Source organism: Trichosurus vulpecula, chromosome 3 (assembly GCF_011100635.1).
Source record: "Trichosurus vulpecula isolate mTriVul1 chromosome 3, mTriVul1.pri, whole genome shotgun sequence".
In the NCBI taxonomy this organism is placed as follows: domain Eukaryota; kingdom Metazoa; phylum Chordata; class Mammalia; order Diprotodontia; family Phalangeridae; genus Trichosurus; species Trichosurus vulpecula.
In genome coordinates, this window is record NC_050575.1 from 157,893,462 (window position 1) to 157,914,085 (window position 20,624).

General features: G+C 45.9%; 1 protein-coding gene across 1 annotated transcript in view; it reads right to left on the reverse strand.

The window, feature by feature from the left end:
- Positions 1 to 20,624, reverse strand: part of CDH22 (cadherin 22) — a 145,071-nt gene that overhangs the window by 12,646 nt on the left and 111,801 nt on the right. Inside the window, exon 8 of the mRNA XM_036748020.1 lies at positions 10,734 to 10,870. Coding sequence (XP_036603915.1) covers positions 10,734 to 10,870 — 137 coding nt within the window. The remainder of the gene's footprint in view (positions 1 to 10,733; positions 10,871 to 20,624) is intronic.

The window sequence follows — 20,624 nt, forward strand, 5'->3', positions numbered from 1 at the left end:
CTGACCTGGCTATACCTGCCTGCCCACAATAGGTACCCCTACCCCAGGGTGTCAGGGTTCTCCCCTACCTACCTTGGCATCTCAGCTCAGCTGACTGACATGCAAATTAGTTTAATTATTTCTTCTTCTAAAATAAATTATATTTTGCAGTGACTGCAATATGTTGTGTCAGGCAAAATTACATTCAATATTTTTAAACTAATTGATGCAGCCTTGAGGAAGCCTGATTGACAGCAGTGAGCAGCACAGGCCTGCTACCTAAACGGTTTCCGAAATTAAAATTAAACACGCAGCTTTCCTGCCTTTCCTCCCAGAGCTGGCACACCATTAATCTGGGGAGGCAGCTGGAAGAGGCAGGGAGGCCCTGGTGTGCTTAGGAAGGCCAGGGATTATCTCCAGTAGGAATGACCCTCATTGATGATAGTACCCAGAGCCATTCATTTGTTGTTATTCATTAATTTTTTCAGTCCTGTTAAACTCTTCATGACCCCATTTTGGGGGTTTTCTTGGTGAAGATTCTGGAATGGTTTGCCATTTCATTCTATAGTTGAGAAACTGGGGTAAACAGGGTTAAATGGCATGTCCAGATTCACACAGCTTGTGTCTGAGGCTGGATTTGAACTGGTGAAGAGTCTTCCTGACTCCAAGCCCAGTACTCTATCCACTGCACCACCTAACTGCCAGAGCCACTTATAGAGAAATTAAAGCTAGGGACTCCTGGCCTGAAGATTAAAGCTCAGGCATATCCCTTTTCCTCAGATGGTCCTTGAATCTCAATAGAAAGGCCTCTCCTCCAAGTAGAGAGAATAAGTATATTTATTGTGACTACTTAACAGATAAATGTTTCTTGAATTGACCTGAATTGACCTTAAAGAGTCTTGATATACCTTGCATAGGGTGTCCTCTGCCCCTTTTACTGGAAATGCATGACAAGGACTATACCAGGAGTTAGGAATTGTAGACTCTATCCCAGGCTCTGTCACTAACCTGACTTTGGGCAAATCACTTTTCATTGGGTCTTAGGTCCCTCCTATGTAATGTAAGAGGGCTTGACTAGATGACCCTTAAGGCTATTTCCAAGGAGAGAAGCAGTCCACAGACCATAGCTAGTCATAGAATTGAAGAACTGAAAAGGACCTCAGGAACAGTCTAGTCCAAATCATAACAAGCATGACTCCTTGCTACAATACAGGTAAGTGGTCATCTCCCCTCAGCTAAAAGATTTTCCTCGATGGAAGTGCATTACTCTTAAGGGACCCCATTCCATTTTTGGAGTAAGGAGGTTTTTCTTTATATGGAGCTGGAATTTGCCTCTCTACCTTGGTCCTAATTCTACCCCCGAGTCCAAACAGAGCACATCAAATCCCCCTTCTATATCATAGCCCTCCAAATATTTGAAGATACTGATCTCATCCTACTTTCCTCATGTCTAAACAAACTTTATGTAAATGGTCTGTGCACACCTGTCCTTAATGAAAACTCAGTGATGGAACAGGCAGGTTTTCACTGAGACTGTACTATTGCAGATCATATCTTTGGCCACATTAACTGAGAGGTGTAGAGAAAATGTAAAAGTCCACTAGGTATGTTATTTGCTGATTCCTTTAAAAAGTGTGTGACTTGGTAGAATACAATGCAGCCTTGAAGCCTCCTCAAGTAAGATGTCTCCCACACACATCTTAAAAGTACATGGGATTCTATGATAGGTGTCTCTATGGAGATTGCTTAATTCAATGACCGTGGAATATTTACAGAATCTTAGATTCAGCTTTACCTCACTCATCACTATAGGGTACTTTTATATTGTAGCATGCACATCACATTTCTTTCTCAGATATACACCCACTCCCCAGACACACAGACCCAACCCCAAAACTCACATATACCCCTCAACATACCATAGAAATCTACATGCAAAGAACATAATCACACGTACCTCACCCAACACAATAAACCAAAAACATATGGCACAGCATCCACCAGCCAGTTACCATCCAAAGCACCTCCATTTCCACTCCAGTCCTCAAATATTCTTACTCATTGAAGAGATACATAGTTTAGTGAGAAGAGTGCTGAATTTGGAATCAGGAGAGCTGCCTTTGGATCTCAGCTCCAAAACCTTCTATCTGTCGGATTCTGGGCAAATCATTCCCCTCTGCGAGCTTCAAATTCCTCATTTGTACAATGGGGATAATTAGGCTTGTACTATCTACCTCATGGGGGTTTTGTGAGGAAAGTACTTTGAAGAACCTTACAATGCTACAAAAATATGAGTTATATATGTATACAGCTCTCAGCACACATGCTCACTCACACACACACATGTACATACACACCCCTCTTACCTACACAAATTCCCAACGATCCCTCCTGACTACATCATACATGTACACACATACACCTCCCAACCCATGCTCATGTACACATACACTGCAACCTGCGAACACACATACCCCACAGATTACTATTTCCTTTTCTACACACACACACACTCTGCTACGCACCTGCTTATCCGAGTTCTTAGAATCTGAGCCCAATACAAACAATATACCATATATCAACTGCATATTCACCAGAGTACCCATACCCACCCCAGAACAGGTCAACACAGACACCCAGGCACACACATACACGTTCCTATGCATGAATTCACTCTCTGCTCTTCTTTTCACCTAGCAGACATGCAAGGCACAGTCTTTCAGGTAAATGGCCCCCATTTTTTTTCTTTTGCTCACACCCACCTCTCTTAAAGAGAGACATGCCCAGGCTGACACTGGATCCAAGGCTGGAAGACATTGTCCATGAGACATACCAACATCCCTACTGGACCTAAGGCTAGGTGCCCTTGCATCTAGACAAGGAAAGAGGGAGAGAGAGCAGATAGAAAGAAATGAAGGGAGTGGGGGAAAAAAGGAGAAAGGGAGAGAGAAGAAGAAAGGAGGAACAATAAGGTAGAAAACAAAAGGGAAAAGAGGGAAAGAAAAGGAGAAATAAAGTAGAGGGGGAGAAGTCAAGTAGAGAAGCAAGTGGAGACAGTAAAAAGAGGCAGACTGAGAGAAAGGAAGAAATGAAAGAGAAGAGAGAGGACACAGGGAAGGAAGGGGGAGTAAAGGACAGAGGGGAGTGAAAACAGAAAGGGAGAGAGACAGACAGACAAAGAGGTGGGAGTGGGAAGGAGGGAAGATAAAGTAGAGAGACAGATTGAAGAAGGAGGGATTCAGTGGGAGACAGGGCTGCCAACGCCTGTCAGCCCCTGGGCTCCCCTCCCCTGGCTGCTGGCCTCCCTATCCTCCCCTGAGGGTAATTAGATTGCGTCCAAACACAATGCTCTGATTAGACTCGCTCCCCTCCCGACAGGAAGATTTATCATCTCAATTACAGGCAAGCCCAGCCTCAGATACAGCCAGGAGTAGAGTTGAGACCTGTAATAGGGAACCTACCCTCTACCCTCTTCCCCTACCCCCTCACCTTCCAGGAGGGGGCCAAGTCCTTGTTCACCATTGAAGATGAGAGAGAAAAAGAAGAGAATGGAGCCAGGTGCACCGGGAAACACTGAAGAACTTCAATATGCCCCCTAGGAGGACACCATATTAAGTGGTCTCTATAGAGAAGATCTGAAATGAGGGATTTACCCCTCAATTTGAATATTAGTGCCCCTGGTTTCCCTGAAATCATTAAATGTTACAGCTGAGAAGGACTTAAGACAGAATTCAGAAGCTGAAAGAGGCCTTAGAGATCTAGACCAATTCCTTTATTTGACAGAGAAAACTGAAGCCCAGAGAGGGAAAGGAGATTCCCCAAAACCACATATCAAATTAGTGGCAGGGCTGGGACTCAAACCCAGGTCTCCTGACTACCAAGCATCTTTCCTCTCCCAGGAGGATTGGTACATTCTTGGTTTTTCCTTCTCGGGCAGCTAGTGCCAGGCCTTGAGTCAGAAAGATTCATCTTCCTAAGTTCAAATCTGACCTCAGATACTTACTAGTTATATGACTCTAGACAAGTCACTTAACCCTGTTTGCCTCAGTTTCCTCATATGTAAAATGAACTGGAGAAGGAAATAGCAAACCATTCCAGTATCTCTGCCAAGAAACCTCCAAATGGAGTCACAGAGAGTCAGACACGACTGAAAAAGACTGAACAACAATGATCATTTTTTATTATGCAGTAACTTTTTCCCCTTTTTCCCCTGTAACTTTTTCCCTCACTGAATAGAGGAAGGAATTTTTTTTTTGCAAAGCCTTCTCCAAATCTTTGAAATCAAATCTAGCTCATATGGTCTACTGTTGTCTTGAGATCCTGGACACTTGATGCAATGCCCTGCCTTCCTTGGGATACATTTGAACACCTCTGGGGAACATGATCCCACCTTGACCTCAGATCATGAGGTTCTCTTGGAACATCAGAACTAGAAGAGAACTGAAGTTATGGGACAAAGAATTTTGGATCTTAGGCTACAAAGTGCCAGAGCTGGAAGGAAGCTTTCAATGTAGAATGTTAGAACTAGAAGGGGCCTTTGACTACAGAACACCAGAGCTAGATGGGAGTAGAATTCTGCCTGATGGCCTGCCTTCCTGAGGGTATGCCTGACTTCCTCCGAGAAGATTCATCTACCTTAGCTCAGGTGCCCTAGAGGGTCAAAGCATCAAAGTTAGGTGACATGCCATCTCCTCACCCCTTTCTCACCTCTGCTTAACAGCTGATGTGAATTGGACTCTCTCCTAACTTACCGCTCCACCCCCAAGATCTTCTTCCCTCCTGACCTGGGAGGCATTGAATTTTAGAATGATCCCTGCTCTGGCACCAAATAGCTGGGTGACAGCCCACGTCACAGACTAACAGAATGGAATGACTGAAAAGGACCTTAGAAACAGTCTAATCCACTCTTCTTTTATAGGTGAGGAAACTGAGGCTCAAAGAAATTAGGGTACTTACCCAAAGTCACATATCCAGTAAGTGGCCGATTCAGTTTCTCTCTCTGACCTTTGCTCAGTTTTACAATCCATAAAATGCTGTGTTTAGCCTAGACTCTAGAGATTCTTTTAGGCCTTTAATTCCTTCTAGCCCTGACATGTTATGTTCTAATATTCCTCCCAGGTCTGTGATTCTGTCTTTCACTCCTCCCCTAAGGCTTATTTAGCCTAGTTCTCTAACTAGCCTGGGCAGTAGAACCCAGCTAGGGGTTCATGGAGCAGATGAGGTTGGCTGCTAGTTGTCTTAAGTTGCCTGACCTCCAGTCTACCAGGCATTCATCTGCTGCTCCCAGGTCCCTAAGAGAGGCAGTAGGGACCCCAGACCTGAACCCCATCCCTCCCTACCCAGCAGTGGGGACCGGCTAGACCTCCAAAATTCTCGCTGTCACTTTGAAGGCCTTCCTTCTACAACTGCCCTTTCCACCAGAGGATTCAGACACAAATTGTACTTTAAATTCAATATCGGTCATTAATATTTCATGATTACAAAACGTTAAAGATAATGTCAGTGGAAGGAGCGTCTGGATGGGCAGAATGGATGACTCAGAAGTTACCGGCGGAGGGGAGTCAGAATACTAAGCGGCTCCACAGGCCTTTGAGGTAATCCAGTATGACAGGCGGCCCTGCTGGAGGGGAACTGCAATACTTACTGACTTGTTCGGAAATCTTAGCTGCTGTATATAAATATTTCCCCTCTGATTCTTGTCACCTTGTGTTTGCCAAAAGAGAGAAAGCTTGACTGGTTGAACTACCCCTCTCCATACCCCGCTAGCCTCCCCCTCTAGGTCGGGCCAGCGGGTCCTGCTCTCTCCAGCAGCTCCCCCCACCCCCTTGCCAGGCACGCCCTGTTCCCGCCAGCCCTGGGAATCTGAGCAAACAGAGACTTCTCAGAATGTCAAGGTTTGAAGGAGCCTTAGAACACAGAATGTTAGAACATAGAATATGTAGCCTGGATGGAGCCTTAAGACACAGAACAGGGAATGTTTGAGCTCAAAGGGACCTCAGAACAGAGACTGTAGGAACTGGAAGGAACTGGAGAATATAAAATCTTTGGGCTGGAGGGGACCTCAGAAGTCATCTAGTAAAACATTGCCCCCATTTGATGGAGGAGAAAATCAAGGCCCAGAGAAATGAAGTAATGTGTTTTCTTGGAGCCTCAGATTTCTCATTTGCAAATTAAGGATAATATTTATAGTGCAGGCATTCTTAACTGGGGGTAAGAGGAATCTGTGGATAGATTTCAGAGGGTCCATGAACTTAGATGGGAAGAAAATCTTGACAACTGTATTTCAGTGCAACTGGCTTCCTTTGTGAGTCTATGTATTTTATGTGTCTAAAAACTTTATTCTGAGAAGGGGTCCATAAAATTCACCTGACGGCCAAAGGGGACCATGATACTAGAAAGGTTAAGAAGTCCTATTCCAATTCTTATGAAATAATGTATGTAAAGTGTGTTGTAAATGTTAAATTACTGCATATACATCAGCTGTTATTATTTGTTGCCCAAGGTCAGAGTTGTCTGACATTCCCATCAGAGCAGAGACTAGAACTATACTGGACCTCCTCGTGGCTCTTAGCTTCACCAAAGATGCCCCCTATGTTAATGTTCCTGAGGAGGCTTCTGTTCAGTCAGAACTGGCATTGAGTCCCAGCTCTGAGCCAGCCTCCAAGTATGTAACCTTGGGCCAGTCACTTTCCCCCTCTCTGGGCCTCAGTTTCCTCAGATGTCAATATAGACTAGTCCCTAAACTGCCTACCTCCAGGGATCAAAGAAAGATGCAATGCAGCTGTATAGCTAGGGAGGAAGCGGCGGTGTGCTTTTCTCTTTGATGAAAATCAGTAATTCTACAAATGTAAGGGGTTAGTTTTTACTAATACCAGTTTATCAGGAAGCTACTGTATGGAGTTATGTTTGGAGACATGATTTGACTCTCTAACGGAATCAGGAGTTTATGTTATACAGTAATTTGGCCCTCCTGGATTTTGTGAATCTGCTTTTGGGATGCCCTAGAAAAGCAGAGCTCCCTTTGGCTAAGCACTTTATAAAAATCCATTTGAATCCAGCTCTCCTGGAAACTGGGATTTCTAAAAATGCTCTAGAGAAGGAAGCAAGACCCATGTAAGCTGTGATTTCACCAGAAGAATTCCCAGCTCAATGCCCTGGGTCTGGGGACATTTTGCCAACTGCACAGCAAAGATGGTGACTCCAAGTCACTGGATAATAGGTTCATAGATTTGGAGCTTTGAGGGACCTTAGAGAGCATTAAGTCCAACTCCACCAAGAGAAGTGAAATGATTCCCTCAAGGTAGTGCATGGGATAGGATTTGAATCCAGTAACTCCAAATCCAGTGGTCCGTTCTAGTGAGGCTGTTACAATCACTACCCAGGGGGAAGTGAGCCTTCCCAGAGAGAGGCCCAGCTGTGGTCACCGGGCTTCCAGCAGGACCCCCCCCCCACCTCCTCCATGAAGCCTTGCATGACTTACTCTATCCTTGTATGCCCCATCTATCAAATTGCAGAGCTGGATCAGATAGTCTCTAAGGAGGTCCCTTCCACCTCTAGCATTAGCTTCGTTCTAAGGTCCTTTTCTGTTCAGTTCAGTTGAGTTCAATTCAGAAGCTAGGTGGTACAGGGATAGAGTACTGGAAAGACACTTGCTAGCTCTGTTATCCTGAGTAACTCACTTAACCTCTGTTTACCTCAGTTTCCTCAGCTATAAAATGGGGATAAGAATAGCACCTAACTCCCAGGGTTGTTGTGAGGATCAAATGAGATAATATTTTGTAAAGCCCTTAGCACAGTGCCTGGCACATAGTAGGTGCTTAATGAATGCTAGCTTTCTTCTCTCTTGTAGTTTAATAGAGCACTGGACTTAGAGTCAGAGCCTGGGTTTGAGTCTCAGCTCTGCTCTTTCCTATATGACTCTGGGCAAGTCACTCTCTTTTTTCGGAGTAATTTTCTCACCTGCAAAATGGAGGGTTGAACTTAGTGCTATTTTAGTTCCTTCTCATTCTAAAATCCTAAAAGAATTAATTATTAAGGGGGGAGGGCTTTGGGCTAGGAGAGGTGTTGCTAATGCCCCAAAGATCTCTCTCTCTCCTCTCTCCCTCCTCTCTCTCCCCCATATCTCTCCTTTCTCTCTCTCAATCTGTCTCTGTCTTTTTGACTCTGTCTGTCTGTCTGTCTTTCTCTGTCTCTGTCTGTCTCTCTGTCTCTGTCTGTCTCTCTATCTCTTTGTCTTTGTCTCTCTGTTTCTCTCTGTCTATGTATCTCTGTCTGTCTATCTGTCTGTCTCTTCTCTCTTTCTCTGTCTTTCTGTCTCTGTCTCTCTCCCTTCTCTGTCTCTGTCTCTTCCCCTCTCTCTCCCTCTCTTCCTCTCTTTTGTCTGTCATTTCCTCTCCCTGTATGTTTCTCTCTTCTCTCTCTCCCCGGTCTCTCTGTGTCTCTCTCCCCCATCTCTATCTCTCTTCCTCTCTCTATGTCTGTCTCTCTCTCCCCCTTCTTCTGTCTCTGTCTCTCTCTTCTTCTCTCTGTCTGTTTCTCTCTTCTCTCTCTCTCTCTCTCTCTCTCTCTCTCTCTCTCTCTCTCTCTCTCTCTCTCTCTCTCTCTCTCTTCCCCCTCCCTCGCCTGAGGCCTCAGATGCCTCCTGGGGACCACCGGAAGGAGGGCTTGCTCCTCTCTCCTCCCCAGCTTGTCGGCCACTTCCTCTGTTACTGCTTGTTCTTTTCCTTTCATGCCCTGGGAGGAGTGGATTCAAAGGCGCTCATAGCAGCAGCCCAGAGGTTTGCTCTCCCTTTGTATTTCCTTTTAAACTAGAGTTGAAAGCAACACAGGGAACTTCAGCAGAGGGACTTAACTGGGCCCAGGGCCGGGGCAGTGGGGCTGGACTGAGCTGGGGGAAGGGGCAGGAAACCTGGGCTTCCCCAGGGAGAAGTTTCTCCAACTCCCTCTGAAGGGAGGTCAAATTGGTCAGGGATCTTGGTTCTCTTAAACGGGGGCTTTAGAGCCTGCGGCTTTAAGCCTTTCCTGCCAAGTGGGGCTTTATCAGCTTTCTCCTCTGGGGTGACTAAAGGGCCAGAAGCCTGGGCTCAGGATACAAGGGACTCTCCAGAAATAAGATAGATTCACTGCAGACTGCAAAACCTGTCTAGTGGATGGCAATAACAATAATTAAATGAAAATGATCACAGACTTAGAGTCCGAAGAGACCATGGAAGCTATCCAGTCCGACATTACATCTCTGTTCAGTCATCTCAGTCGTGTCCGACTCTTCTTGACCCCATTTGGGCTTTTCTTGGCAAAGATACTGGAGTGGTTTGCCATTTCCCTCTCCAGCTCATTTGACAGATGAGGAAACTGAGGCAAACAGGCTTAGGTGACTTTCCCAGGGTCACACAGCTGGTGAGAGTCTGAAGCCAGATTTGAACTCAGGAAGATGTCTTCCTGATTCCAAGCTCTATCCATTGCACCACCTAGCTGCCCCAACCTTCCATCTCTTAGACAAGGAAGCTGATGCACAAAAAGATTACATGGCTTGCACACAACCGTCCCTGTATGGTAGAAAAGCCAGGCTTTGAAATCAGGTCATCAGACTCCAAATCCAACTCCCTTTTCACTATGCTGGGATGCTATTACTTGCACAATCCTATAAAAGTCACTTTGCTTCTTTGGGACTCTGTTTCCTTATCTGCAAAATGGGGATAATAATCATTGCACCACCTACTTCATAGTGTTGTTTATTATGAGAAAGTGCTTTGTAAGCCTTAACTCGAGAGAGATAGGAGCTATCTTTCAGATCGGCAACAGAACATCTATTAACCATGCAAAGGTTTCTGGGCCCTTAGCCCGCAGGGTGGCCCATGATCACAGTACAGGGAGTCTCTGGGGTCCAAGCCCACCACCCACTGGCCAGGGTCTCCGGATTCTACTACAGCTCCATTACAGGCTCATCATCAAACTCTGCATGTACTAGCTTCCACTTCAGCTAAATCATCCTCTATTCTGCATTCTCTTCAGCTCAACCTTCTGCACTCTGACAACAGCTGTCTGTCGCAGGTCCCTGACTCAACTCAGGGTTAAGGACTCTAGTATGTCCTGAGAAAGTGGGACAGACAATTGCACCCCCCATCGGTACTTGATCAAAGGAAAACCGGGGCTAAAGGGAGGGATGCCCTTCTCTTCCTGCCTACCTTCTTCTCTCTCCCCAGGTAGGAAATCTGGCCTAGTATTTCAGACAGGTCTGTTTAATTAGCAATTAGCAAAAGATAAGAGGGCCCCGTCTGACACTTGGGCTCATCAGATCTCAATGGGGGGGGGGGGTGGCTGGTTGGTTTGAGAAGAGGGAAGGCAAGTCTCAGGGGATGTAGGGTTCTGGATGGAACCCTAGGGGAATTGGCAGCCCAGGGTTACTCTAAGGGAGTTTGGGGAGGGAATTCTCAAAGTAATTAAGATAGTAAGTAATAGCAGAGAGCAGAAAGTGTTCAAGGAAAAACTGGGGGGTGGGGAGAGGGGTTGGCAGAGTTTGGGACCCAGATGCAAAGGAGGTGTGATGTAGGCAGCACCTAATGTTGCCATTCAGTGAAACCCAGAGAAGGCCTCTGTCTGCTACCAAAAGGCAGCTTGGGTGGGGGGTTGGAGATATCCAAGAAGATTGGATCTGTAGGCATCTTATAGGATGATAAGCCTCAGGCTTCTTTTCAGGACCAGAGGGTGGGGCCTCCCTCCCTCCCCTGTCCTATCTGCAACCCTGCCCCACTCACCAGCCTCCATGGCCAGCACAGTGATGTTGTGCCAGCCTGCTGTTTCCCGGTCCAGTCCCTTGCCTGTCACAATGGCACCAGTGTCTGCATCGATGTTGAAGATCTGCTCCAAGTCTGAGTCACGGTCGATGGCGTACCTGGGGGCCCACGAAGAGGCAGGATTGAGCAGTGGCTCTGAGCCCCTGTAGATCTACCCCAGGGAAATGAGAAGGCAAGCTGATGGCAATGGGGTGAGGGAGACTCAGCCCCAGACCACCTCTCACTGTCTCCCTCCTTCTACACCATCTCAACCCATTTGAGAGGCATTATATTGTAGTGGATAGAGTTCTGGACTTTGAATCTGGAAGACCTGGATTTGAATCCTGATTAAATCACAACCTCTCTGGGTCTCACTTTCCCCATCTGTAAAATGAAGGGGTTGGATTGGTTGACCTCTAAGGTCACTTCCAGCTGTAGATGTATAATTCTATTATCTATGCTTCATTCTCTTGCCAGTTCCCTGTGGCCTTCCCAAGCCCTCCCACCCTCATCAAGCTGACTTCATCTGCAATCCCAAGCATTCTAACATGTAGAGGTCCCCATCCACAGTTTGCTTCAGGGCACCTAAGATAAGGTTTGTTTTCAGTCAGTCAATCAATCAATCAGTAAACATTTATTAAACATCGGATATGTTGGCCAGAACTGTTCTAGGTCTCAGTCTCAGGAAAAGTCTCAGGAGATTCAGGAGATTCCCTGGATGGTCTGCAGGATGGTCCTTAAGAGAGTGTGGGGCTCAGGGCAATCTAGAGGATGCAAGGCTCAGGGTGGCCCTAGAAATCCAGGCCTTATCTCAGGTGAGTAGAAGCCCTGGACTATTTCTAGAGAGTAGGGGTTTGAGAGAGATTAAGAACGCCTACAGATAGGGATGGGGAGGAGGGAAGAATGTGTATAAGGTGGTGAGTCTAGGCCATAGTAAATTGTGTAAGGTCATAAATGTAGAGTTAAAAGAGGCCTTAGGGGAAGCTTGGTGGCACAGTGGATAGAGTATCTGCCCTGAAGCCAGAAGTACCTGAGTTCAAATCTGGCTTCAGACACTCACTAGCTTTGTGACCTTAGGCAAGTTGCTTAATCCCAATTGCCTAAAAAAAAGAGGCCTGAAAGGACATATCCAACCTTATCATTTTATAGATGAAGAAACCCAGATCCAGAGAGTTTAGTAACTTGCCAATGATCCCACAGCCAGTAAGTGTTTCTGGTAGGATTTGAACCCAGGTCTTCCTGACTTCAAGCCTAGTCTTCTATCTCTACTCTTCCCCACTCTTTCTGCCTCCTCATCTCTTCCCTTCTGGAAGAATCTGGAAAGGGAATTCCCTCCTCCTCCTTCCCTCTCACAAGCCACTGACTCAGTGAACAATTTGCTCCCATAAGATTCTGCCAGCTCTGAACTGGCTGCCTCTAGGTAGCTCCAGTACAGGACCCACCCCCTCCTAGAGGTTCCCCTCATTCTGTGGGGCAGGATAAGGAATGGAGGCTGCTGAGATCCAGGGAGTCTTTTGGGGGATGAGGTGGCAATGGGGGAGCAGGGATGTCCCCCAGCTAGGTCTTACATACTGTATGATGGGCCTCCCAGAAGCAGCAGGAGGCACTGAGAGAAAAGTTAGCCTTACTAGGAACTTGGGTTAAAATCCTGGTTCTACCATGTGGTTCTATGATTCTAAAATCCGGTCCTACCATTTACTTGCTGTATGAACCTGGGTAGGTCACAACCTCACAGAGTGTCAGTTTTCTCAGAAAGGCTAATTCTCAATGTCCTTAGCTGAATCTTCATCCAGGCCCACTAACTGAGGGTATCCTCAAATGCTCTGTCCTGGGTTCTCTTCTCTTCTCCTTCTATTTATACTATTTCCCTTGGAGGGGGCCATCTCTAGTCATCCTGATCTATACCTTGCCACTGGACCCCGATGGTTCCAGAGGAGAAAGTGAGGCTGGTGACTTTGCACAGCCCTCTTTCACTTAAATCCAATTCACTTGCAAGTCATGGCATCCTCTTCCTGATGTAATGGTCCTCTTGGAAACCGAAGGACAAGCAACAATTTCCCTAGGCCATCTCATTAACTCCCATGGATTCAATTATCATTTCTATCTCAGATCTTCTATCTCAGATCTACTTTCCAGCCCTATATTCTCTTCTGGCCTTCAATCTTGCATCTCCAAGCTGTCTATTGGACATCTCAAACTAAATGTCCCAAGGGCATCTTAAACTCATCATGTCCAAAATGGAATTCATTATCTTTCCTCAAAAACCTTCCCATCTTTCTAATTCCCTTTTTGCTGTCAAGGATACCACCATCCTCCCAGTCACCCAGGATCACAACCTTGGGGTCATCCTCAACTCCTTACTTTCTCTCATCTCCCATATCCAAGTGTTGCCTAGTCTTTGTCAGTTTTACCTTAGGCAACATCCCTTCCTCTGCTCTGATTGTGCCACCACGCTGGTTCAGGCCCTCCTCACCTCATGCCTGGACTACTGCATTAGCTTTCTGGTTGCCTTCCCTTCCTGAAGTGTCTCCCTGCTCTAGTCCATCCTCCATCCGACTATCAAAGTGATCTTCCTAAAGTACAGGCCTGAATATGTCATCCTCCAATTCAATAGACTCCAATAGCTCCCTAACACCTCCAGGATCAGATAGAAGATCCTTGGTCTAGCTTTGAAAGCCCTTCATAACCTGCTTCCCTGACCCCTTCCCCCCATCTCTCCAGTATTCTCATACTTTACTCCCCTCACCTACCCTACCATCAGGTGGCTCTTACCTTTTTGCTGCCCCTCACATCAAGGGGCCAATAGGCAGTAAAGTGGATAGGGCACTGGGCCTAGGGTCAGGAAAAGCTGAGTTGAAAGCCAGCCTGAGTCATTTACTAGCTGTGTGACCCTGGTTGAGTCACTTAACCTCTGTCTCCCACAGTTTCCTCAACTGTATACTAAGGATTATAATAGCACCTACTGAGGTAAGGTTGTTGTGTGGCTCAAATGAGATAATATTTGTAAATTGTTAAGTACAGTGACTGGTACGTAGTAGGTGCTTAATAAATACTTGTTCCCTTTCCTCTTCCCCCTTTCCCTCTCACAAGATACTCCATTTCCTGACTCTGTATACTTTCACTTACTGTCCCCCATGCCTGAAATGAGTCCCACCCTCTGCAAGAAGTCCTTCCCAAGGGCAGCTAGATGGCACAGTGAGTAGAGCACCAGCCCTGGAGTCAGGAGGACCTGAGTCCAAATCCAGCCTCAGATACCTGACACACTTACTAGTTGTGTGACCTTGGGCAAGTCACTTAACCCCAATTGCCCTTTCTTCCCGCCCCCCTCCAAAAGAAAACAAAACAAAAAAAGAAGTCTTTTCCAGTCTACCTTAATCTTAGTACTTTCCCTCTGAGCTTATCTATAATTTGTCATATATGTATATATATAATATACATACATACATACAAATCTGCATTTATACACCTAGTGTGTACATAATTGTTTGCATGTTGTTTCCTCTCTAGATTGTGTGCTCCTTGAGGGCAGGGTCTATTTTTTGCCATTTTTTTTTGTCTCCCTGGTGCTTAGCACAGGACCTAGCACATATGAGGTGCTTAATAAATGCCTACTGTTGTCCTATCATTGTTTCACTCATTTTGGAATTATGCTAAGAAAATGACTAAAATCTCACTGTTAGGAATACACCCCGGGGAGGTCAAAGATAAAAAAAGTCCCAGGTATACCAATATAGTTATAATAATACTTTTTGTAGTTGATGTCCATTGATTGGGGAATGGCTAAACAAATCACAGGATATGAATGTACCATAAGAAAGACGAATAAGAAGAATTTAAGAAAAGCATGGGCAGACTTAGTTGAACTCATACAAAGCAGGAACACAATATAATCAAATAAGTACAACCAAGTCAATGAAAAGGACAGTAACAAAAATCAAAACTTAATGCTGGGGACTGGTCTGACAAAGAGAAGAGAAAATGAGCCTCCCTCTCTTGCATATGTTCCCACAGTGGGTGAAATCACCCCCTTGGGGGCACTGGAATGATGGGGAGGGTTATAGCCTCACATACAATGGGCAGGGGGTATTGAATAAAAATAAGGAGGCTCTGGAATCATAAGAAAAGAAGAGAAGAATATTTTGAAAATTTGTTCATACATGTTTCATCTGTTATTTAACAGAGTTAAAGTTGTAATGATTACATTGTTTTCCAAATAAACACACAAAATGCAAGTTATAACCAATCAGTGGTCAAGTCCACCCACAGGTCCTAACAAGCAAGTGTTGGCAGGTGATCGTGTAGAGCATTGTCAGAAGTCCAGCATGCATTGGCAAGAATATGTGTGTGTAATGACTTATTTACAATATGATACTATACGGTTACATGACACAATATTGCATCATCAAAATTTCAATGCAAGAAAACACCCACAAATTTACATTAAACTTTTAAATTTAAGATGCATCATTTTAAAAATCATATTTTTTGTAATGACATAATTTTTTTAAAAAAACCATTAAAGGGTTAAAGAAAGTAGATTTCCAGGGGGTCACTGAGTAATTTTTTAAAGGGGGTGGTAGGCCAAATAAGCTTGGGAACTTCTGCTGTATTCTTTTCAAAAGTGGGGAACTATGGGTGTACAACCAGGCACATGTAATTGTCAGACTCAGCTGATGGGGTAGTTGGTTTTGGTGAACTGCTTTTTTTCCCCTTTTTTATTCTTTGTAACAAGATGTGGCTGGGGAAATCAGACAGGGATACGTTTAGAAATGAAGGTGATACAAAAACAAAAGATGTCACTAAACTTTTTAAAAAATTATAATTGTTTGAACAATCTCACAGGATTGCTGTGGGGAAATCCTGTTGTAAGCCTTAAGGCACTTACAGATGTGAGCTACATGAATTTGGCCTAAAATAATCACATCTCTACTGCACTTGAAGATTCACAAAGTGCTCACAACAATCCCTGAAAGACTATTAGGGAAATATTAGTATCCCCATCTTATAGACGAGGAAACTAAGGCTCAGAGAAGTCATTCAATCATTCAGTTTTCTCTAAGTTAAGTAACTTACTAGAGTGTGAGGTGGGATTTGAAACTGGGTCTCTCTTGGCTCCAAATCCAAAGCTCTGTCCGCTCTACCACAGTGCCTGGCTAACATTAAATGGTTAAATCCAGCAAATCACCAAATTATAGATACACAGACCTGGAAGGAAACTTGGAATCCAGCATGGCCATCCCAGATGAGGCATAACAGAGTATACGAGATGCCAGAGCAGGGAAGATATCTAAAAAGTAGCATATCATCCCTCAGAGGGATCATGAAGATCATCTAGTCTAACTCCCTTTTACAGAGTTAGATGAGGACCTAGAAAGACGAAGTGACAGATCCAAAGCAAACTGTTCTCTTTCCCCATCTGACCCCCTAATCTCTGAAAAAGACCATTTTGACATGAACGAAAATGAACATCAAGATCTCAAACTCCTTTAACCATTTGCTATTTCCTCTGTTTTCCTTGGTGGTCCTACATTTCCTTCAACACCTAGTCACCATCTCCAGGAAGCCTCTCCAGACTGCTGACTGGAAGTATTTTCCCTCCCTCCCTCCCTTCCACCACAGAATTTTTGGCCCCTCATATTTTAATTTATCTCCAATTCAATTCAACAAGTGTATGTTTAAATGCCTACTATGTGCAAAGATGCACTATGCCAGATCCTGGGGATAGAAATTTTTTTTTAAATGGCAGCCCCTGACCTCAAGGGGCTTACAGTATCATACAATTTGCAGGGTGTGATGGGAATTACAGACAAAGGGGACCTAAGAAAATCTGAGGAAAGAGAGAATACTTTCAATGGGGCAGAGGAGAGGAGGCAGGGAAGGCTGTGAAGGCAAAGGTACCACCAGAGTTAAACCTTGAAGAGAAGGCTTCTAAAAGGCTAAGAGGAGGAAAGTGCACATTTCAGCTACAGGGAAGGGCCTGTGTATATGAGTGAACAGAGGCAGAAGATGGGATATTGAGTTTGGAGAATGGCTTCTGGTCCCATGTGACTGGATGTACAGCACACAAAAGTGACTCATAGAGAATAAACACAGGCTGCAACCATATTGTGGAGAGCTTCAAATGCTGAGCTCAGCATATCTTTTCTTCTATGATCAATTAGGGGCCCCAGAAAGTTTTTAATGAGGAGACTGAAATGGTCAGATATGAGACCTTTCCATCTTTGACCTCCTTGAAGCATATTCCTAACAATGGGACTATTTCTTAGCATAATTATAAAATTAGCGAAACAGTGAATAATGAAATGTTGTCTTAGGAAGTTGATTTTGGCAGCTGCATGAAAGATGGATAGGGAGGTTGGGGGGCACCTGAAAGCTGATCACTTTTAAGAAGATATTAGAATAGCTCCAGGGAAAGGTGATGAAGGTGTGAGCAAGTATGGGGGCACTATGAGGGGAGAAAAAGGGATGGAGTTGAGAGATATCATGGAGATGGAATCAATAGGGCTTGACAACTGACTAGATGTGAGGGCCACAGAGAAAAGAGTCAAAGACGATCCTGAGGTATTGAGCCTGGGTGACTGACTGGGAGAATAGTGATGATGTCAACTCAAATAGGGAAGTTAGGTGGAGAAGAAAGTTTATCAGGGATGATGATACATTCTGGGCCTGCAGAATTTGAGATGCCAGTGGAACATCCAAGCAGGGTCTCCTCCACAAAGTAGGTGGCATAAGAAATGTTTGTTGAAATAACAGAACCATGTCCTCCTTAAAAATAGAGCTTGTAGAGAAGTCTGGGTTTGTGAGCTGATTGATCTTAGCATTAATCAATTGATCAACCGGCATTTGTCAGGTGCCTGCTATGTGCCTGGCACTCTGCCAAGTGATGGGGCTACAAATACAAAATGAAACAGTCCCTGCCCTCAATAAGCATGTATTCTATTGAAGGAGGAGATATGCATGAATACATACATGCAAAATGGTTACAGGTGGAATGGGGCAGGAGCACGGCTGGGGAGGAAAAAAAGTCTCCCTGATGAGGTGCTTAAACTGAATCTTGAGGGAGTAGGAAGTCTCTGAGGGAGATTAAGAAAAGAGTTCATTCTAGGCATGGGAACAGCCAGCAATAGGCAGGAAATAGTGCTGAGTATGAGGAGCAGCGAAAAGGCCAGTCTGATGGACCATGCTGGGGGCAAACAAGGGTGATGTATGTTATTACTCCACCAGCACTTCATGCTAGTCTCCTTCCCTTCCTCTTTGTTCTAGCTAGACTGTTAACTATTCCTTGAACTCTTCAGCTTCAGTTATTACTTTACTTTGAGCAAGATATTTATTTCACTTTTCTAGAACTGTTTCCTCTGAAAAATGAGGCAGTTGGCCTAGGTCCCTTTATCTAAGGTCCCTTTCCAGTTCTAAATCTGGGATCTCCTATCCTTTCCCTGGGGTCTCCCACAATCCTACTTCTAGCCACTGCGGTATACACACTTCTAAGGTCATTAGAGAAACGCTTGGAAATGCCCTTTTTCCAGAGAGAGCTGTCTTCTTGAGAGGTGCCTAGACTTCAGGCTCATCTGGTCCATTCCCCTGGTTTTACAGATGTGGAGACTGAGGTGCCACCAAGGGATAAAGTGCCCTGACTTGCCAGAGCTCACACAGTGAGTGAGGGGCCGGGCACTGATGGTGAGGCGGGCCCTAGGCCTCCAGCTCCCCTCCCTCCCGCCTTCTCCTCTTCCTTCTTCTCCTGTTCCCCCTCCTCCTTCCTCTTCTCCTCTTCCCACAGAAGCGTTGGAGGATTCGGGGCCAGGGGCCATCTAACAGACGGCCACTCGGCGGACTCCTCTCCCAAGACTGCATCCCTCGGCCCTTCCCGCTCCGCAGCCTGGCCAGCACCAGGATTTGTTCGTCTGCAGCTTTTCAATTGCCGTGTGAAGAAAGCCCTTTGTTCCGGCTCCTTCCCGGCTCCCGCCCGCCTTTGTGTGGCGGGGGCGACGCGGGCCCGTGTCTAACACATGTCTCCGGCGGCCCGAACAAGACGGAGGCTGCGCTCCCGCCAACGTCTTCCAAGAGCTGATAAAGCCAGGCCCGCAGCGTGGGGAGCTCAGGTCCCCCCGCCCTCCCCCTCAGCAGCTCGCGGCCCAGACAAAGGGCGCTCGCCTTGGGCCCAACAAGCGGTTTATTGTGTGGACCTGGACAAAGCAGGCCGGGGATGGAGGGGGAATTGGGGGTGGGGAGCCCAGAACCAGAGCAGAGAGCCAGCAGCCCCTGCCCAGCCGCTGCCATCTACCCCACCAGACCGGGTTTGGGGACTGAAGTCCCTGCCCGACCTCCAGGGAGGCCAGCTGCATCAAAGCAGAGCCCAGCCAGTTATTATTTGAGACTGGGCCCCAGCCCAACCAGCCCGGCCTGTGTCAACCCACGTCCAGCCAAGCTGCTTAATTAGCACCATCCGACAGCCGTGCAAAAGATGCTTCATTGAGCCTGCACAGAGGTGGCAAGGCCGAGCGGAAAGAGCTACTGACTGCAGAATCAGGAGTCCAGGCTTCTAGTCCCGACTTGACCACTAACTGGCTGAGTGACCTCCGGGCCTCATTCTTTCCTCTGCAAATGGCAGGGGTGAAAGAGATGTTTGCTACGGCCCCTCTTGGCTCTGTCCCTTCCATCTCTGACAATGTGTGATGCCTTTCCTGGATCTTGTGCTTGGTGAGACCATGGAACATAAAAGAGAAACAAGACAGGGCACTTTCCCACAGACAGGTTACACTGTGTAGTCTAGTAGGGGAGATAGAACAGGGAGACAACCATAACAGTAAGCAGGATGTGATAACTGCAGCACAGAAGCTGAATGATGGAGTCCAGATGAGGGAGAAATCGTATCCTAACCAAATCTACCAGAGCCAATCTATTTTTTCTTGGGAGGAAAGAGGAAAAGGGAGAACTAATAATCTGGGCTTGTAGTCCTGCTTTACTGTCCTCCCTGCCCCCAAACCCTTGCTCATTTACCTCCTAGAATGAAGGAGCTAGAAAGGGTTTGGGAGACCAGTTGGAGTCCAATTCTTTCATTCTGCAGATGGGGAAACTAAGTTCATGGGGGAAAGTAACTTGTTCATCTGAAGATACTTGAATTTGATGGGAATGGGACGTTCTCAAGATTGACGCTATAGCTGGGTACAGGAAACTGTTTCAGGAAAGGTTAATTCAGTGGGGAAGGAATGGGGTGGGTGACTGGCCCCACCAGAAGAGTCCAAATTAATAACTTCTAGTTCCTAAGTCAGATACGCCTCTCAGCTGATGATTGCCTCTCTGGGTGGTCTTCCTATCCTCGAGGATCATTTAGACATTTAGAACCAGAAGGGGTCTAAAAATAAAGAGCATAGACTTTCAAAGCTGAAGGGAGCCTCAAAGAGCATCCTAGTCCAACCTTTCATTTTACAGAGAAGCAAACAGGCCCAAAGAGGAGGAAGGTCTTTACCTCTTTTCCCCTTCCCTATCTTCCTCCCTCTTTTTTCTTTTCTTTACCCCCCTCTTTCCTTTCTCTCATTTTCATGTTTTTACTTCTCCCATCTCTTCTCCTGGCTTTGCCCTCTTTTCCCTCTTTCTCCTTCCCTTTCCCCCTCTCTCCTCTTTGTCCTCTCGTCTCTTGCCCCTAGGCTTCCTCCTCTACTCTCCCTTTCCTATCCCTCTTATCCCCTTCTCTTCTCTTCCTTTTCCTACTCCCCATCTTTTCTACCTCCCCACTCTCTTCCTCCCTCTCCTCTTCATCTGCTCCCTTCCACTTACATCCTCCCACTTTTCCCTCTCCTATCTTTGCTTTCTTCCTCCCCTCTCTTATTTTTCTCTCTCTCCTCCTCTCCACCTCTCTTACTCTCTCTTTTCTCT